Source organism: Lissotriton helveticus, chromosome 5_1, assembly GCF_964261635.1.
Source record: "Lissotriton helveticus chromosome 5_1, aLisHel1.1, whole genome shotgun sequence".
Classification (NCBI taxonomy): domain Eukaryota; kingdom Metazoa; phylum Chordata; class Amphibia; order Caudata; family Salamandridae; genus Lissotriton; species Lissotriton helveticus.
Window position 1 is genome coordinate 1635668277 of NC_136065.1, and position 18168 is coordinate 1635686444.

General features: G+C 49.2%; 1 protein-coding gene across 1 annotated transcript in view; it reads right to left on the reverse strand.

Moving 5' to 3' along the window:
- The window catches only part of SUPT16H (SPT16 homolog, facilitates chromatin remodeling subunit), a 246013-nt gene that overhangs the window by 38881 nt on the left and 188964 nt on the right, over positions 1-18168 (reverse strand). The window contains exons 16-18 of the mRNA XM_078644840.1: positions 13252-13387; positions 13010-13136; positions 7188-7306 (exon numbers count right to left, since the gene is read on the reverse strand). Of these exons, the coding sequence (XP_078500966.1) occupies positions 7188-7306; positions 13010-13136; positions 13252-13387 (382 nt within the window). The remainder of the gene's footprint in view (positions 1-7187; positions 7307-13009; positions 13137-13251; positions 13388-18168) is intronic.

An 18168-nucleotide genomic window follows, 5' to 3' on the forward strand; every position in this document is an offset into this window, starting at 1 on the left:
TAACAAGCAAGCTGGCCATTGAGGAAAACCGCTTCCCCACGTTATCTAGGCGTCGACCGTCCTTATCCGGTGGTGTGGTCAAAGGTGTGGACGGGTTCTTGGACTTGCTTTGAGCCGCCTGAGAGATGACTGAATCAGGCTTCGGCTGACCAAGAAGGCAAGCAGGACTGCCGTCCGGCGCCTTATACTTCTTTTCCAGCCGCGGGAGGACTGGAATCACCGTGGCCGGATTTTGCATAATTTTCATACCTTCCTCCCATACATGTTCAATGATGGGAATAGACTTGACCGATCTCCGGTGTTGTTCCTTAAAGTCATAAAGGAAACATTCCGATTCTTCTCTCGAAATCGGCAATCCAAATCTTTTAGCTGCCCTTTCCATCAGGTGATGAAAACCCCCTATATCCACAGATGGGGAGATGGACGTGTCACGACCAGCAGCGTCCGGATCTTGTGGCCCACTGTCTCCTTGATCCAAATCCGGGTCTTGCAATGGATCAACCAAGGGATCCACCTGTATCGCCTCCTCATCCGAAGAGGTATCCTGTTGGACATCATGAAAGGGTGCGGGATCCGGAGTGGGGACTCGGACCGCAGGTGCAACCGGTGGTGGCGAGGGGTGTGCCACTGGAAGACTAATAGCCTGCTGCACTTGTGACTGTAGGAACTGCAGACTGTCCAGAAGGTTCCGACGGAAACCTTTTCCGATAATCCTGCAGCATCAGCTGCAGGTCAGATATGAGCGAAGAGGGCATGGCTACCATGCCCTGGCCCAAACTCGGAGCATGTCTCTCTTCCCGAACATATGGATACGACTGCTGGTCACCCGCATGTTTGTAACACTCCTCCGTGTCTGTCTCCTGCATCTTGACGTTCAAGTCAGAGGGACTATAGGCAGGACCATAATCATCGTCCTCAACTTCAACTTCCTCCTCCTCAGATTCATCGTCTAGAAGCATAGTAGGAAGATGCGAAGAGACCCGTCGCGGAGAAGTCATCTCCGGTGTAATCTTCATCTTCTGCCTCGAAAAAGGCATCTTTTGCCCCGTCGACGGTCCCGTCGACGATGCCGTCGTCGACGGTGTAGCAGTCGTCGACGAAGATGTCAACGGAATGGTCGACGGTACCATCGCTTTCGTCGACGCCGGTCTCGTCGTCGACGAAACCACAGTCGACGGCTTCGTAGACGAACTCGTCGTCATCAACATCGTCGTCGAGGTGGTCGTCGTCGTCGACGTAGTTCTCGTCGACACCGCTGCCGTCGACAGTACCTTGCTTGCCGTCGTCGTGGAAGATGTTAGCGCCGACGAACTGGGGACCTTGAATGACGACGAAGTCATCGTGGAGGGCGCTACCGTCGACGAGCCCGTCGACGGAGCCACAGAAACGGCGGGAACTTTAACTGAAGAAACGGTCGACGACGTACCTGGTGTTTTCGTCGTCGACGGGCGCTGTTTCTTTTCCGGCCCAGGTCCTGAAGTGACTGAAGAGTGTTTGTCACTAGATTTGGCCTTTTTGGACGGAGGGGGAGACAGAGGAACCTCCTTCATGTCCTTTAAAGCTGCACTCACTCCAGCAGCCTGTCCCTGCCTCTCCTTTACACTTTCGTGAGGAGATTGAAGGGGACCAGCCCTCTCAGACCTATCGGAGATCTTGTGAGGGGCCTGAAGGGAGGGCTGAGATGTAGAAGATCCTGGAGGAGACCTACCCCTCTTCCTCGATCTGTGAGAGGAAGCACAAGACGTGGAATCTTCCTCCTCCGAAGAGAGCACCTCCTTGCGAGTCTTCATTTTTTGAAGCCAGGTTAACAGACGACCTTCCCTGTCCCGAAGTCTTGTTGGAGAAGGTTCTGCAGATCTTGCACTCTGTGGCCTTGTGGTCAGGATATAAGCAGTAAATACAATTGTCATGCTTATCCTCCACAAAAAGACGTTTTTTCCCACAAGAGGCACAGGCCCTGTAGAAACTTGAAGAAATCCAGAAGTAGAATGAAAAGCTGAGCAGAGCTCAGTGGAGACTCCCTAGCACAACGTGCGGTAGAAAAATCTGAGGCTCCGAGCTCTCTCAGGAAGGTTCCAGAGGGTGAGGCTGCTCTGATTGGTCCTGGCAAAAGTTTGGTCTCTTTTTACAAAAAGAGGGTGATAGGATACAAAATGAGATGAGGCCTAGGCCTAAGTTTCTCTTTTGTTTCTATGGTTTTTATACTACCGAGGCTCCCATTCCGACGACGGGGAATGATACAAAGCATGGGAATCTATGAAAGTTCCAATACTGGGGCAAGCAGCAGTTGTTGCAAGTGAAGGGTCCTTCAGTGGAGCATGGAGAGGCATTGCAGCAGTTGGTGTTTCGTGGCTTGAGTTCGAGGAGTCCAATTTCTTCGGTGGAGTACTGGCGTCAGGCTATAGAACCATGGGTACGGACACTGGGCACGGACAGGTTTGTCTTTAGCGCTTGAGGCACAGTGGCCTCCATTAAGCAGCCCTGAATGAGGGTGGGGCAGTTCGGGAGGGCAGCAGGTGCGGCACAGGAGGTAACCTGCACGAACAGGTCAAAGTGGCATGACCCACAGGTGCAGAGTACACAGGGAGAGAACAAGACTGTTCAGGAATTAGGAACAAATCAAAAGAAATACCAATATATAAAAAAAAAATTACACCAAGAACAAGCACAAAAAAAGGCAGTAGACAATGCAGGGGCACACGGCCGGGCTAGAACCAGCAGCGCTACGCGCTGAGCAGGAGGACCGGATGTTGCCTCTCTGCTGCGAGGCTGGGGAGGAGGGTTTGGGAGAGTGGCGACCAGACCTTTAAGTCAGGGCTTATTCCCGAACTGGAGGACAATGGCTTCAATATTTTCTGTCAGACAGATATCAATCTGTGTCTCTCTCTCCTTTGTATCAACTGCAAAGCCATTAAGACACATTGTCCCTCAGTTTGGCTTGGAGCCCAAGCCTGTTTGATAGATAGATAGATATATATATATATATATATATGAAGTAATGGCCTCCTCTCAAGGAAAGAAGCAGGAGCCTCTGCGGGGATTTCAATGGCAAACATCTTTAATTCAAGTTAATGGCGGATGCATTTCAGCCGGTGTGGCCTCTTCAGCGCCTGCGGTGGTGAAAACGGAAGTCCTCACGCTCTGCAGTTTAGAATGCACACCTCCGCACTGGATAGGTGCAAATATCAGCCCAAGTATGTATGTATGTATGTATGTATGTATGTATGTATGTATGTATGTATGTATGTATGTATGTATGTATGTATGTATGTATGTATGTATGTATGTATGTATGTATGTATGTATGTATATATATATATATATATATACTGTAAAAAATAATAAATAAATACAGTGGTTGGTATGAAGATAACACAGAAGAGTTTGATTTATAATCACTGTATTTATTTATTATTTTTTACAGGCACCTGTAAACGTTTATTTTGGGAGAGTGTGAGACAGCTAATGCAGCACAGAAAGAATGTGGCACGATGCGTCAAGTGGCAAGTGATTTGATACTGAATGAACATTGGTGATTCCATTGCCCACTAGGGCTTTATCACAGTACTAATACACGACGTGAGCAGTAGGATCTGATAGGATCTACCACGAGCGAGTCAACCATGTGTGTGCCGAACTGGGATACATGAATTATGCTATGGACGGAATTGCAATTTATTGTTTAGCCCACTTGGGCCAAATTACATGACCGCACGAAATGCCACAATGTCACCGGTCATTGGGATGCAGAGGCCGAATAACGCTAAATCATGATTTTGGACTTATTTATTGTTTTGGCCAAAACCCTGCAGCCAATATTTAATTGTAATTTAATTTCTTATGTCATAATTGAAGGACGCAGAAATGTATTTCATAAAATCGAATGAGGTGTTTTAAAGGTGCCACGTTTCACTGACAAAGCATACAAGTCTGTCTTCACAGCTCCAGAAAACTAATGAAATGGTAGTCTGTCTATTATGTTTACTTTGATTCTGATCACATGACAAACCTTAAAACACTGGGTGTAAACAGACACGATCACTCGTGAGCAAGGGAAGTGGTTCCCGAAACGTTGAGTGGGCTGTGAAATAAACACCAGTTTTTTTAAACTATGCTGGCCTGGACGTCGTTCTTGAAAGATTGGAGATATATATATATATATATATACACATACATATACATATACATACACATACACATATACATATATATACACATATATATACACATATACAGATTAAAGCATTAAATGCTGCAGAATCCTCTGTTGGAGATGTACGTGGCCCAAAACCTTGTGGATCTTGTACCACCTGCTGGCCACCTTGGTCCCCAGTGTCGTCATATGTGTCCTGCTGAACATCAGGGTCATTGTCCACTGGGAAATTGCATTGGTCGTCTTCCTCATCATCCTCTCCCCCTGATTGGTTTGGGGAAGGTGATGGACTTCTTCTGGGTGGTGGTAGGATAGGCTCAATAAGGGCAGGAATGTCCTGTGCTGGCCTCTTTCTTCAGTGGAATAACATAGGATTCCAGTGGTTGGGAAGTGATCTTCCTTTTGTAAAGGGTCAGTTTCCCTGTTTGGGCATCGATGTAATGCTCAGAGTGTTCTTCTGAGGCTTGAAGCGTTGAAGGAGCCGAAGTCTTTGGCACCGATTTAGGTGCAAATGCCTTTGGTGGCACCTTTGGTGGAAGAGTGTAAATAAGCTTGGTTGATGACTTCTGAGGAGTGTCAACCTCTTTTGGAGCCGATGGCGTGGGAGCCGTCGCCGACAAAGTCTTTTCTCGAATCCTTTCCAGGGAGTCGGTGACTTGTTTAGTGAAGGAGGCGGAGGGTGTCGTAGCCGACGTTCGGTGTCCGGTGGCGTCGGAGTCCCTCGGTGTCGACGGTATTTGCGTCGACGATCCTTCAGCTCCAACGCGGCGCGGCTCAGTTGTAGGCCGATGCCGATGCTGCATTTCCGACATCCTTGTGCCGATGCGTAGTGGCTGCGGCTTTCGGGTCGTGGCCTGTAGTCGATTTTTGTTCGACGGGGCGTTTAGTGGACGGCGTCGTAGGAGTATCTGAAGGCGTCTGAAGGCGTGTGAACAGACTTCGACGTCCGTGCCGGAGCAACAGAGGCCGACTCTTGACGGACGACCTTCTTGGAGGATGAGTCCTTGTGCACCTTCTGCGGCGCTGTTGGCTCGATAGCCTTCTTCGACTTCTGTGGACCGGAGGTGGACGGAGTCGAAGGAGCAGGCTTCGCTAATTTTTGTGGGACGTCGGCCATCTTAGATGTTGTCGAGTCCGTTAGTTTCAGTTTCGTTTTCTGCTGGACGTCGGCCATTTTAGGTGTTGTCGAATCCGCTGGTTTCGGTTTCGAGTTTGCCTGGACGTCGGCCATCTTGGGTGTTGTAGAAACCGAAGGTTTCGGTTTCGATACGTTGGATGGCGGCTCCGCTTGAGTGTCCGTGGCCGGGCTAGAATGCGGGGCCGGGGATAGCGGTGCAGGGTCGTGGGTAAGGCCGAGTGGCGATCCCGTGACCTGAGCCTGTGTAATATAGACTTCGGGGCATAGCTCTTCCTCTGAGCTATCTTCCGCGGCCCCATAAACTTCGTCGTCCCCTACCTCCTCGACGTATTCAATGTCCTGGTCCTGTCCTTCGACCTGTTCCTCGGGATCGGACCGGACCTCCGTCGACGGTGGTGAAATTTGGAGATGATGGCTACCGCCTTCCTCCGCAGGGTCGTCGAATATGTTGTCGGGTGCCGGTGTCGCTCGCTGGGCCTCGAGGCGCGCCGCGCGCCAATGCTTGAGCGTCTTCTTTGACCTGAATTTTGAGCAGGCCATGCAGTTGTCTTCGTTGTGGTCCGGTGACAGGCATTTATTACAGACCGGATGCACATCGATGTGTGGATATTTGGATCCACAGACGGGGCAGAACTTAAACGGGCTCCGCTCCATGTTAAGGTCGTCGGGTCTTGCTGCGACGAGAGGGCCTCGAAGTGCGAAGAGTAAATAGACTCCGTAGATTTCCGGCTCAGAGAGTCGGACGACGCTCGAGACCGTGCGCAAACAATACCGACGCTGGTAACGAAGGCCTTTTGGCCTTAAGAACAAAGTTTATCGGTTCCGACACGGAGACGTCGAGAACCACATCCGAACCCAATGGCGGAAAAAAACAATCTGGGGATGGAGTCGATGCCCATGCGCACTGTAGTCCAGGGGAGGAGCCACCTATCTCGTGATACTTCGAAGACTCTTCCAGGACAACAATGTGCAATCATCCGGACCCAACACTAGGCGGCGATCTATGCACTAGATATGAATTTAGCAGCCCACATGCCTCGAACACATACATATACATACATATACATACATACATATACATACACATACATATACATACACACACATATACATACATATTTACAAGGCTCCCCTTGCTAGAAAAGTCAAATCCTGGGGTCTGAAAATAGTGTCCTATGCAGATGACACCCGGTTGATGTCCTTTCCAGCAGGTGAACGAATGGATCCTTGAAAGGCTGCCTTAGAGCATTAGAAATGTGGGTTAAATAAACTGTTTATAGCAGAATTCAGGTAATTATGAAATACTGTTCTTCGACAAAACCCAATCACCTTGGGGCCAGTTCCAGTAGCCAGAGTAATTGAGTGAAACCCAGTCCACCACAATAAGGATCCAAAGAGCCAGAAACGGTGGCGCTGCCTTTTCATTCCTGAAAGCCAAAACTGTGGACTGAGCTACACATTGAGCAACAGAAGTCTACCTCTGAATCCAACTTTAAAAAACAGCTAAAAACATTTATTTTCCGAAAGGTTCAAGCTGCTCAAGGGTACAGACTGTAGCGCTGGGGATGCTTCTGGTGAAACAGCCATGCGCTAAAATACATTCATTATTCTGTATTAGTCGAGGTATACTTCCTGAACCAGTTATAGTTAAAGACAAACTTTTGTGGAGGTATGATGTCCAGAAACTTCATGGGGGGGCGGGGTTTGAGCATTGCATTGATCGGTTGGGAAGTCTGCATTATGGAAAGCCTCGTGGAAGTGCAGCCTCAGAAAGGTTTCTCAATCTGAAAACTGTGAAAAGTCTCAGGTAATTTATTTAACTGGCGTCCTCAGACAAGCTGTATTCTGCTCTATGTATGAACAGACGCCGCACCCCAAAACCAGGACATGCCGTACCTTGAGGTGGAAGTGAAGTACAATGATCATCTCTCCATCACAGGGCTGGAAAACTGCATGCTTGATGTTGTTGTACAAGATATCCACCTTGTCGCCTCGCACAGACGTGAACCGGAAACCTACAAAGAGGAACAAGAAGTATTGAAACAAATGACTCCGGCACACCTTTGAAAGACTTTTACATGGTAATCAGATCTTCAACCGGTATGAAAAGACAAACTGCATCTACACAAGGCCACTAAAATGGTTATTCTGTGGTAGCAGATTTTTTTTGCACATAATTATCGATTTGCCACATGATCCATCATCTGCTTTATAATCTGCAGATTTTAACAAAAATCATTTCCAGCTCAAGCACCTAAAAAGGTGTTTGTGCGCAGTGGAAGACCTTTCGCAAACGTTAACTGGTCATCTTTCAGCTGCCTATTTCAAGATTTGGTAGTTAAACAGATACTAAGGAGGGGACATTTTTACTCATGCAGAGTTATGTGTACTCATTACAAATTAATGAAGTAATACTAGCAAAACATATGCAGCATATGTAGGAAGGTAGATCCCTGACTATGGTTGCCTCCAACTTTTTGCCTGGTGTTTTGCTGGTTTTCTGACTTAGTTGACCTGGGGCCCTGCTATTCAGGGCCCCAGGCCTACTGCTCTCTCTGTAAAATGGATTCCATGTACCTTAGGTACATATCTAAATTGGATACTGAGTCACCTTATCAGTCCCTGTACAGTGTACCTTAGGTACCCAGGGCATAGGTGTACCCAGGGCCTACCAGGGGCTGCAGCATGTATTATGCCACCCCTGGCTGGCCATCCAAATCTGACACAACTGGCTGCTTGACAGCTGGGGCAAGGTGGTGTAATCACCCTTTGCTTTAGATATAGTATACCTATATCTAACCCTAAAATGGACACACAGATCTCCTATCAGTCACTCCTATGGCAGGCCTTGACAATCCTGAAGGCAGAGTGCTTGGAATCGTGTGAGATAGTGCTCTGGCATGAGCTGAGCCTGTCTGCGGCTTTCGGGATCCATCCCTTAGCCGTTTCCATGATATCGCATACCATATACTCTTAAGTGCATTATAATCCTCGCGGTTATATGCCAACTCTGGTATCGCTTTATCAAAACATGTCGAGTAAGGTGTCATACGAATTGGAATACTAACCCCTCGCCAATTCTGGCGACGGGGTTAGCATTCCACCCTTCTAGAGGGACACGACATGTATGTAACCTGTAACCCCGGTTAAAGTCAGACAGAGCCTTAGCATCCACAAAATGGATGCTGCCACCGAGACACAAGTCTGCCCTCCTGCTGCTGGGAGTCCTCCCAGAGCAGGAGGCAAGGACAAAGGGTTTCCTGCCAGGGGCGGTGCCAGCACCGTCCCAGACAGGGTTTTGTGTATTCCAGGTAGGCAGGGCTACAGAGGAAGGGGACTGCAAGTGGCACCCCGGTGCTCACTGTGCATAGGCCGGCTGAAACCAGTTCCAGGGGCACTCCAGCCCCTGGCCTGGGGAAAGCCCGCCAAAGGAGAGGGGTGTAACCACCCCCCTCCGTAACCACCCCCCTCCTGGTCCCACCCATAGGGCAGGACTTAGTCGCGTGCCAGCCCCCTTTTCCCAGATAAAGGTAGGAACTGGCCCCCTTCCAAATTAGATCATCTTTGGAATCAAGACACGACTTTCTACGAAAGGACATCAAGATTTCTTCTTCAAGATTCTCCCTTGTGACTAAGGAGTAGTCACCCTGCATCCGCAGGCACCACCTTAAGAACACTGCGGTCTGCTGCAAGTCCTTCCTCCGGAATCCGACTGTCCAGCTCGACAAGACCCGGCTTCCCTGGCACCTCCGACCTCTACTCACCTCTACAGCCAAGCTGAGAACCGTGAGTGCGACGAGACCTCAAGGGACCGACTATTGCCAAGACTGCACGACTTCTTCACAGCAAGCCCGCCGGGTAATCTACTGGCGAGTGCTTTGGGGTCCGAGAAGCCCCGACCCTGAGCAGCTCCAGCACCGAAGATCAGCCCCCCAGCATCTCCACGATCGGCGTGGGGCCCTTCTGCTTTTTGCTGCTCACCGCGTTGTTTGGCTACTAGCCCGCTGGCTTGTGGCCTTCTGAACGACGCCCGATGACATCACTGCTGCTGGTCTGGTTGCTCCAGACTGGTTCTTGCTCCCTTCCAGAAGAGGAGCACCCCGGACCCTCCTGGTCCACTCAAGACGCCATTTTGAGTCCACCGCGTGGGCTTGAATTAGCCAAGGCTTTGTTGCCCAATCCTGGGTCCTTCGACGCCGACAGCTTCATCCATCGTGGGACAGCTCGCCCCTCCATCCTGGTCGCCGACAACGCCTCCTGGTCCGTGAGATCTGCAGAGCACAGCGTCGCCCACTCACCTAGTCGAGGTGACTACCCTCCGGTGCCCTCCTGGTGCCCCTGACTACTGGCTAGTAGTCACGAACTTGGTCCCCTCTGCTTTCAGGTGTCATCCATCTTCAAGATCCAGGCTTGGATCACTTCGAACTCTCTTCACTGGTCGCCTGCCAGCATCTTTCTTCCAGGCTCCTGGTTCGTCTACGAGTATTCCCGACGTCTTTTGAGACCTATGCAGCTGCAGCCCCTGGGCTAGGTAACTTCGGCATTTCGGTGCCCCAGCATAGCCTCACTATCCAAGGGTCAGGATCCACTGTCGTTTTCTTCCTACCAGGTCGGGTTCGCCCGTGAACACTAACTTTAACTTTACTAGCTATCATAGACTTTGTCCCGCATCCCGCGTGAGAGTGCACACTCTGCACCCGAGTCCCCTGGGCCTCCTAGAAGTAATCTAACGATTCTATAGTCAAGTCCTAGCGATTCCAAAGCCTATTAGTACTGTACTTACCTGCTAGTAGTTTCGCATTCCACTTTTAGAGTATATGGTTTTCCGTGCCCCTCGGGCATTTGTATATACTGTGCTAACTTAAGTATTTTTATAAGAGTTTTGTTGTGTGCTTAGCTCCCTGTCTCATAAAGAGCCAGGGTAGTCTTGTTATAAATAAATACACAGTTTATTTTCATAACAACTTGTGTGGTGTCCTTTCACTGGGTGTTCAAGGGGTAATGTGATGGTAAAGCAGCTGGCTTAACACGCCCTCTAGAGTCTTAGCCTTAGACTGCTCGTATCCATGCTACTAGGATAGCTGGTCTATAAGGTTGACTTACAACCAATCATCAATAAGGGTTGTTTGGACTGATACAAAGTGCTCACTAGAATAGTGAACATTATATATCAGGCCAACTTCTCACAGCATAATTTGCATTTCTTGACGTATAAATTAGCCAACACTGCCCCATAATTTGGTGCTTCCCTGCTGTATAAATCTAGTGGCCCTTGATATAGCTTACTATGTCATACACCATACATGCACTTTATACAGGTTCGGTCACGCCTCCTACAGTCACTAACAGACCAGAGAAACATGGTGAAGAGACCTACATTAATCACGTGCAACAAACTTTGAACAGAGCGACAGATGGGAGTAATTTCTGTCCTGTAACTCCAGTTCTGTAGTAGGGGTATCTGTTACAGTCATAATCTAGTGAATAGTCCCGCCCATGTGCGTGGACCCCGGAGCAATCAAAAATAATCTCTTAAATTGTCAAAAGATGCGGAACTGCACAGACACTTAAGAGAGAATTTAAAGACAGATAATGCAGCCTATATCCACAGGCTAAACTGTCCAGTACTTCAACTAGAAATTCCACCAAAAATCCACAAACAGCACAGCCTGTCCAGGTTTTTCTAGCCAGAAAAACATGCTTTTACCAGAAAAGCCCTCAGGAATGATAGAGAGTGGACAGACAAGCCCCATAGGCTGCCATTATGTGGCTCAGAACAGGATACTGTGCCTTTAAGAGAACTTTCCAGAAGTCTCACAGTATCCCAGAATGCACTGCAGGTCCCTTTTACTTTCAATTCTTTTTTCCGGCTCCTGTAAGCAGGACCCAGGAGCATTGAGCTCTCCCTTTTCAAGGGTTTATTGGTGATTTTTTCACTTTTTCAAAGTTATTTGAGTGCTTTTCTGAAGTACTTTGGTGTTTCTTCTTCCTGTTTGTCTTTTGGTGCACTCTTTGATTGTCAATATGCCTGCATTATTTGACAAATGTCCAGAGTGCTCCAGGAAGAAGGCCAAATCGGACCCACACGAGGTGTGTATCATCTGCCTTCCCTCGTCTCATGTCCCAGAGGAGTGTGACATTTGTCAGGGCTTTTCTAGCAGGACCCTGAGGGATAGAATGAAGATCAGGCTTCAGGGCCTGGAGGACAGAAGACTGAAGGCACAAGGTGGGTCTGGAGGGGCTTCCTTGGCCCATGCTGAGGCCTCTGGGGGGCTCCCCAGAGGCAGGAAGACCAGCAAGCGTCACCATTCTCAGTCTGTGTCGATTGCACCAACTACGGCGTTGAGGGATGACTGCAGTCTGTTCCCGGTCTCCCCAGGGCTCTGGGTCGAAGGAGTCGCGGCGACAGAGGTCGCCGTCGCGGCGAGAGAGGTCGCCGTCGAGGCGAGAGAGGTCGCCGTCGAGGCGAGAGAGGTCGCCGTCGAGGCGAGAGAGGTCGCCGTCGCGGCGAGAGAGGTCGCCGTCGCGGCGAGAGAGGTCGCCGTCGCGGCGAAGGCGCTCGCCGTCGAGGCAAAGGAGCTCGCCGTCCGGTCGCCGTTCTTCGACGCCAAGAAGGCCCGGAAGGAGTTCTGGCGCCAGGAGTCAGTCTAGCAGGCTCCAGGTGCTTATGGGAGACACCCCAACGTCCCAGCCTGGAAAGGAAGGCGGATCACCGGGATCAGTGTACTCAGTGGTGTATAACCCTTCTAGGCAGAAGTCGGTTACGCCCCCTCCTCCCTTGCCGAGGGGGCTTCCTCCGCGGGCTACCACTCCTCCTCCGCTTCCGGCACTTCCACCGCGTCCTCAACCTCTACCTCAACCTCAGCTGCCGGCAGACAAGCCGCCACCGATTCCTCCGAGGTCGGTTTCGCTACCCCGATATCCGACTCCTCCCAAGGGAATCCCCTCGGCCGAGGGCCCCAGCCAGGCCAAAGTCGCCCGCCCCTGTGGAACCGGCGGATTGACCAAACCCAAGGAGGTCACGGTCACGCTCCGGATGGAGGGGGAGATCGAGGAGTCCTCACAGATCCTCCACAAGGTCAAGACGGCGCCATAGGAGGCGCGGATCGCGGTCCCGCATGGGCTCTTCCAGGACCAGGACCTATTCACCGACTGTCGGAATCCCCGGGGACGAGATTGTCTCCTGTGGACGACATCAGCACGTTCCAGGATGTTCTCCTGAGGGGTGCAGCAAAATTGGGAATCACAGTGACTGCTCCAACCAAGTGCCTGTATATCAGGCCTTATATGGTAAGTAAGAGTATTGTACAGGAGGCTTTCATGAGCCAGAGGGAAAAAAACTGCTGATTGATCATTTAAGGCTCAACTGAGGAGCACATAAGATTCTTGAGGGGATGATAGTAATACATGGAAGACATCTAAGAAGAGATGGTATTCAACCAACAACATGAACGGTTTTTGCCAGCCAGCTTTAAAAACGATTGATTCCAGTTTACTGCCTTGTTCTTCACTCTAGCACTTTGTTTTCAATTAGGTTTTTAGCACTTTGTAAATTAATGTAACTGGCTGACTGATTAACAGAATTAAAAGGCGGCACCAGATGCATAGTTGCATGATAATCTGGATGGACGTTGTGATGTTTGGCCATGTGCTTCACATAGCAAAGGTTTCATAAAGTCTAGAGGGTAATGAGGCATCAGTGACTTCCACTTACTTACCATTGACATGTGCTTCCAAGGAACCCTGCATCCGTTTCTGTGCAATGTTGGGTCGGATGTACAAGTCCTTCAGCTTGGGGTTACTGCGGTTCATGTTTATTACCAATGAGTCTTGTTTCACAATGCCCTGTAAGAAACCAATATATACATGAAATAGAATGCCGGCCCACCTTTTAGCTAGAGACAACAGTTGACTGTCTTTAACAGGCCTGCATCCCCATCTATTCAATACTCTCCCTCACCTCCTTCTCTTTCTCCTCTGCCTCTCGTGTCTTATAGCGCTTTTGCACTTCCTTTATGATGCGGAAGGCACTTTGGAGATTTGTGGCAGGAACCGCTGTCTCTCCAGGGACTTTCATGTTGGAGGCCCGGTATGTTCTGGAGAAAGTGGATAAGACGAAGAGACAAATTTAGGGAGCAGATTGAGAAATTAATTCTACACACTTCACATGGAAATAGTTTTAGAGCCCCATATGGAACAAGTAGTAGGCGTTTACCCCCCAATGGCATAAAAAAGTAGAAACAAGCATTTGCAATGCAACTGGTCTAGCCTTTGGGGCCTTATAAGTATTTAGCCATGCAGCATAATATCTGCAGCTGGGGACTAGTACCGGTTTCACCAGTATGGCAGGGTCCAATATTCTAAAAGAGAGGGAGAAGTATATGAGGAAAACAAGCTGTGAGGGGGGGCATAGGACACAGTTTAGTTAACGCCACAAGTGGGAGAAAACAAAAGACGAGCAGGCAAGAAAAATAAACGAAAGAAATTGTTACTTACCCAGTAAGCATTTGTTCTTGGCATGTGGAGCTGTAGATCCACATGCTTTGCATACTCCTGCCATCTAGTGTTGGGTCCGGATGTTTGCAAGTTGTTTTCTTCGAAGAAGTCTTCCCAGTCATGAGGTAAGGCGACACCTCCTTTCAGTGATATTGCGCATGGGCATCGACCCCATTGTTAGATTGTTTACCCGCAGAAGGTGAGAATGGAGTTAGTAAGTGTAGAATAAAGATGTTCATGCGTATGTATAGTAGTAAGAAACTGCAACAGTGGGCGGGCGCATGTGAATCTACAGCTCTACATGCCAAGAACAGATGCTTACTGGGTAAGTAACATTTTCCGTTCGAGGCATGCGAGCTGTAGATCACATGCTTTGCAAAGACTATACAACAGTATTCTCTCAAAGCAGTGGCAAACCTGTAGCTGTTGCAATTGTCAGAAAAAGTGTTCTAAGTACTGCCTGGCCTACATTAGCTGGTTGTCTCACTAACACATGTACACAATAGTGCTTGGTGAATGTGTGCGGTGTAGACCATGCTGCAGCTTTACAGATGTCAGCTATGGGGATGTTTCTTAAGAAAGGCATAGTAGCCCCTAGTTTGCAGGTGGAATGCACTCTAGGGGGTATTGGTAAAGCCCTCTTTGCTTTTGCATAGCATGTTTGGATACATTTGACAATCCACCAAGCAATACCTGATTTAGAATTGGGATTGCCTTTGTGTGGTGGAGCAAAAGCTAGGAAAAAAAAAAGTTGTTTATTTTGACAAATTGGTTTTGTCCTTTGTATGCAATACAATAAGGCTCGTCTAACATCTAAAGTGTTTAGAGCCTGATCTGCCAGTGAATCTGGTTCAGAGGCAACTCAGATTGATTGATGTCAAAGGCATTTTGGGTAGAGATTTGGGGTTAGTGCGAAGAACCACTTTGTTTTTGTGGAGTTGGAAAAATGGTTCCTCTATTGTTAGTGCCTGTAGCTCACCCACTCTCCTGGGTGGGTGAGGAAAGCAACTTCCCAAGTGAGAAATTGCAATTCACATTTATGCAATGGCTCGAAAAGTGGACCCATTAGTCTGGTAAGGGCAATGTTAAGATTCCACACTGGAGAAGGTGGAAGTCTTGGTGGAATTAATCTTCTATAAAAGCCTTGATAACAGATACTCTGAAAAGGGACAGATTCTGAATTTTTGAAGGTATGCAGCTATTGCAGCGAGATGTAAGCGTATGGATGTGTAAGCCAATCCTGAATGCTGCAAGTGTAGTAAGTAACAAATTATATTTTGAAATGAATCATCTAACAGGTTGATATGGTTGTTATTACAATATATAACAAATCGCTTCCATTTAGCTGCGTAGCATGCCCTTGCAGTAGGCCTTCTGCCCTCTTTAATGATATTCATACAGTCTGGTGGAAGGTTCAGATAACCAAACTATGATTTCAGTTGCCAGATCGCTAGGTTGAGTTCTTTGGGATCTGGATGGTTTATGTCTCCAAGGCTCTGTGTGAGGAGACTGCGTGTGAAATGTAGTTTTTGATGAGGAACAACTGAGAGATCCAACAGGGTAGTGAACCAAGGTTGACTGGCCTATATGGGAGCTACTAGGATCAGTGTGAGGAACAAGTTACTTACCTTCGGTAACGCTTTTTCTGGTAGATACTATATCTGCCTGTGGATTCCTCACCTTGTGAATATCCCCCTTGCGCCAGCAACGTTCGGAAATTTTCTTCGTAGTACGCCGACGTGGGCGACGTCACAGGAGCACGGCATCGCGCGCGACTCCGTCTGACGTCACCGACCCCATATCAGACCCACGCCGGCGTGATGACGTCAGTTCCGCCCTTTTTTCCGTGCCTTCGAGGCACACGGACGGACCAACGATAGCAAATATGCAAATATACAATGTACACAGTACATATAGAACAAAATCAATACAATAGTATAAACCATATATACAGAAAGACCAGGTATAGCAGAGTGGACAACGGGGAGGCGGGTGGGTCAGTGAGGAATCCACAGGCAGATATAGTATCTACCAGAAAAAGCGTTACCGAAGGTAAGTAACTTGTTCTTCTGATAGATACATCTGCCGTGTGGATTCCTCACCTTGTGAATAGATTCCCACAGCAGTCCCCACTCCCGGATGAGGGTGTCCACTCTGCTACACCAGGAAATCTTGGAGGACAGAGCGCGCAAAGTGGCCATCCCTCCTCACCTCGGTATCCAAGCAGTAATGCTTCGCGAAAGTGTGGAGGGAGGCCCAAGTCGCGGCCCTGCAAATATCCTCAACAGGTACACCCCTAGACAAAGCAGATGTTGCAGACTTTGCCCTAGTTGAATGCGCTCTAATACCCTCAGGAGGGTCCTTACCCGCAAGGGAGTAGCAGATCTTGATGCACAGGATTATCCACCTGGAAAGAGTGCGCTTGTGCACCGCTCTGCCCTTCTTGCAGCCAGCAAAACCAACAAACAGCTGGTCGTCCATCCGGAAGTCTTTAGTCCTGTCCAGATAGAAAGACACCGCCCTCTTAGGGTCCAGGCGATGCAGTCTCTCCTCCTCCTTAAGGATGTGGGGGAGGATAGAAGGTAGGAAGGGTAATGGACTGCCCAAGATGAAAAGGAGTCACCACCTTAGGCAGAAAAGCAGCCCTGGTCCTAAGAACCATCCTTTCAGCATGAATGGTCAGGAAGGGGGGTTTAGAACTTAGAGCTTGAAGCTCACTTACCCTCCTTGCCGAGGTGATTGCAACGAGGAAGATCGTTTTAAAAGAGAGAAGCCTCAATGGACACTTGTGCAAGGGCTCGAAGGGAGAACCCATTAAAAAGGTCAGCACAAGATTCAAATCCCAGTGAGGAACACAAAAGGGGTAGGAGGGAACATATTTATGAGACCCCTCAAGAATCTTAAAACCACCGGAGATTTAAAGAGAGAGGGCTGATCCGGCAAACAGAGAAACGCCGACAAGGCCGAAAGATACCCCTTGACCGTAGCCACAGGCAAACCTTGCTGCGCCAGACAAAGAGCAAATTGTAAAATAATAGATAAATGAGCCTTCAAAGGGTCAATATCTCTCTCCCTGCACCAAGAAACAAATTTCGACCACCTATAGGAGTAGATGGACTTAGTGGTGTCACACCTGGCAGAGAGAATGACATCCACCACATCGTGAGGGAGAGAAAAAGAACTCAAGTTGCCCCGTTCAATCTCCAGGCATGAAGGTGTAATGTCTGGAGGTGGGGGTGTAGAACCTGCCCCTCCATCTGAGAGAAAAGGTCTGCCCTGTGAGGGAGACGGAGCGGCGGGTGAGAGGAGAGGTGGAGTAGGTCCGAATACCACACCCTTCTTGGCCAATCCGGGGCGACCAATATGACTTGGGCCCGGTCTTGACGAATCTTCCTCGGAACCCGAGGAATCAAGGGTATGGGAGGAAACGCGTAAAGAAGTTGATTTCCCCAACTCAACTGAAACGCGTCCCCCAAGGCTCCTTGCATCGGATACTGGAGACTGCAGAATGACAGGCAGTGCACATTCTCGCGAGTGGCGAATAGATCCACCCGAGGAGTCCCCCACATCTGAAAGATGTCGTGAACAACCTCCGGGTGAAGCCTCTACTCGTGGTCGGCAGAGAACTGCCGACTGAGACTGTCCGCACGAACGTTCAGAACTCCGGCCAGATGATTTGCCACCAGACAAATCTGATGGTCCTGAACCCAGGACCAGAGACGCAGAGCCTCTCTGCAGAGACACTGCGACCCCACTCCTCCCTGCTTGTTGATGTACCACATCGCGGTCGTGTTGTCCGTCAGGACCTGAACCGACTGACCGCGAAGGGAAGGGAGGAAGGCCTTGATCGCCAAACGTATCGCCCGCAATTCCAGAAGGTTGATGTGAAACAACCTTTCTTCTGGAGACCAAAGGCCCTTGACCTCCAGGTCCCCCAGATGAGCACCCCACCAGAGAGTGGATGCATCCGTTATCACTGTGGCCACTGATGGAGGCCGTTGAAAAGGCTTTCCTTGAGACAGATTGCCTTCCACGCCCCACCAAGACAGGTCCGCTGCAGCTTCTCTGGAGATCCTCACTGACTCCCTGAGATCTCCGTTGTGTTGATACCACTGCCTGCGGAGGCACCACTGGAGTGCCCTCATGTGCCAGCGTGCATGACTGACCAACAGAATGCAAGAAGCCATCAGACCGAGCAGACGAAGGACCTTCAGGACTGGAACAACCGCTCCATTGAAGAATAAAGGAATCATCTCCTGTATGTCGTGAATCCTTTGAGGTGGAGGGAATGCACGACATACAGTAGTGTCCAGTACCGCACCTATGAACAGGTTGCACTGGGAGGGCACCAGGTGAGATTTGGGTACGTTTATCGAAAAAC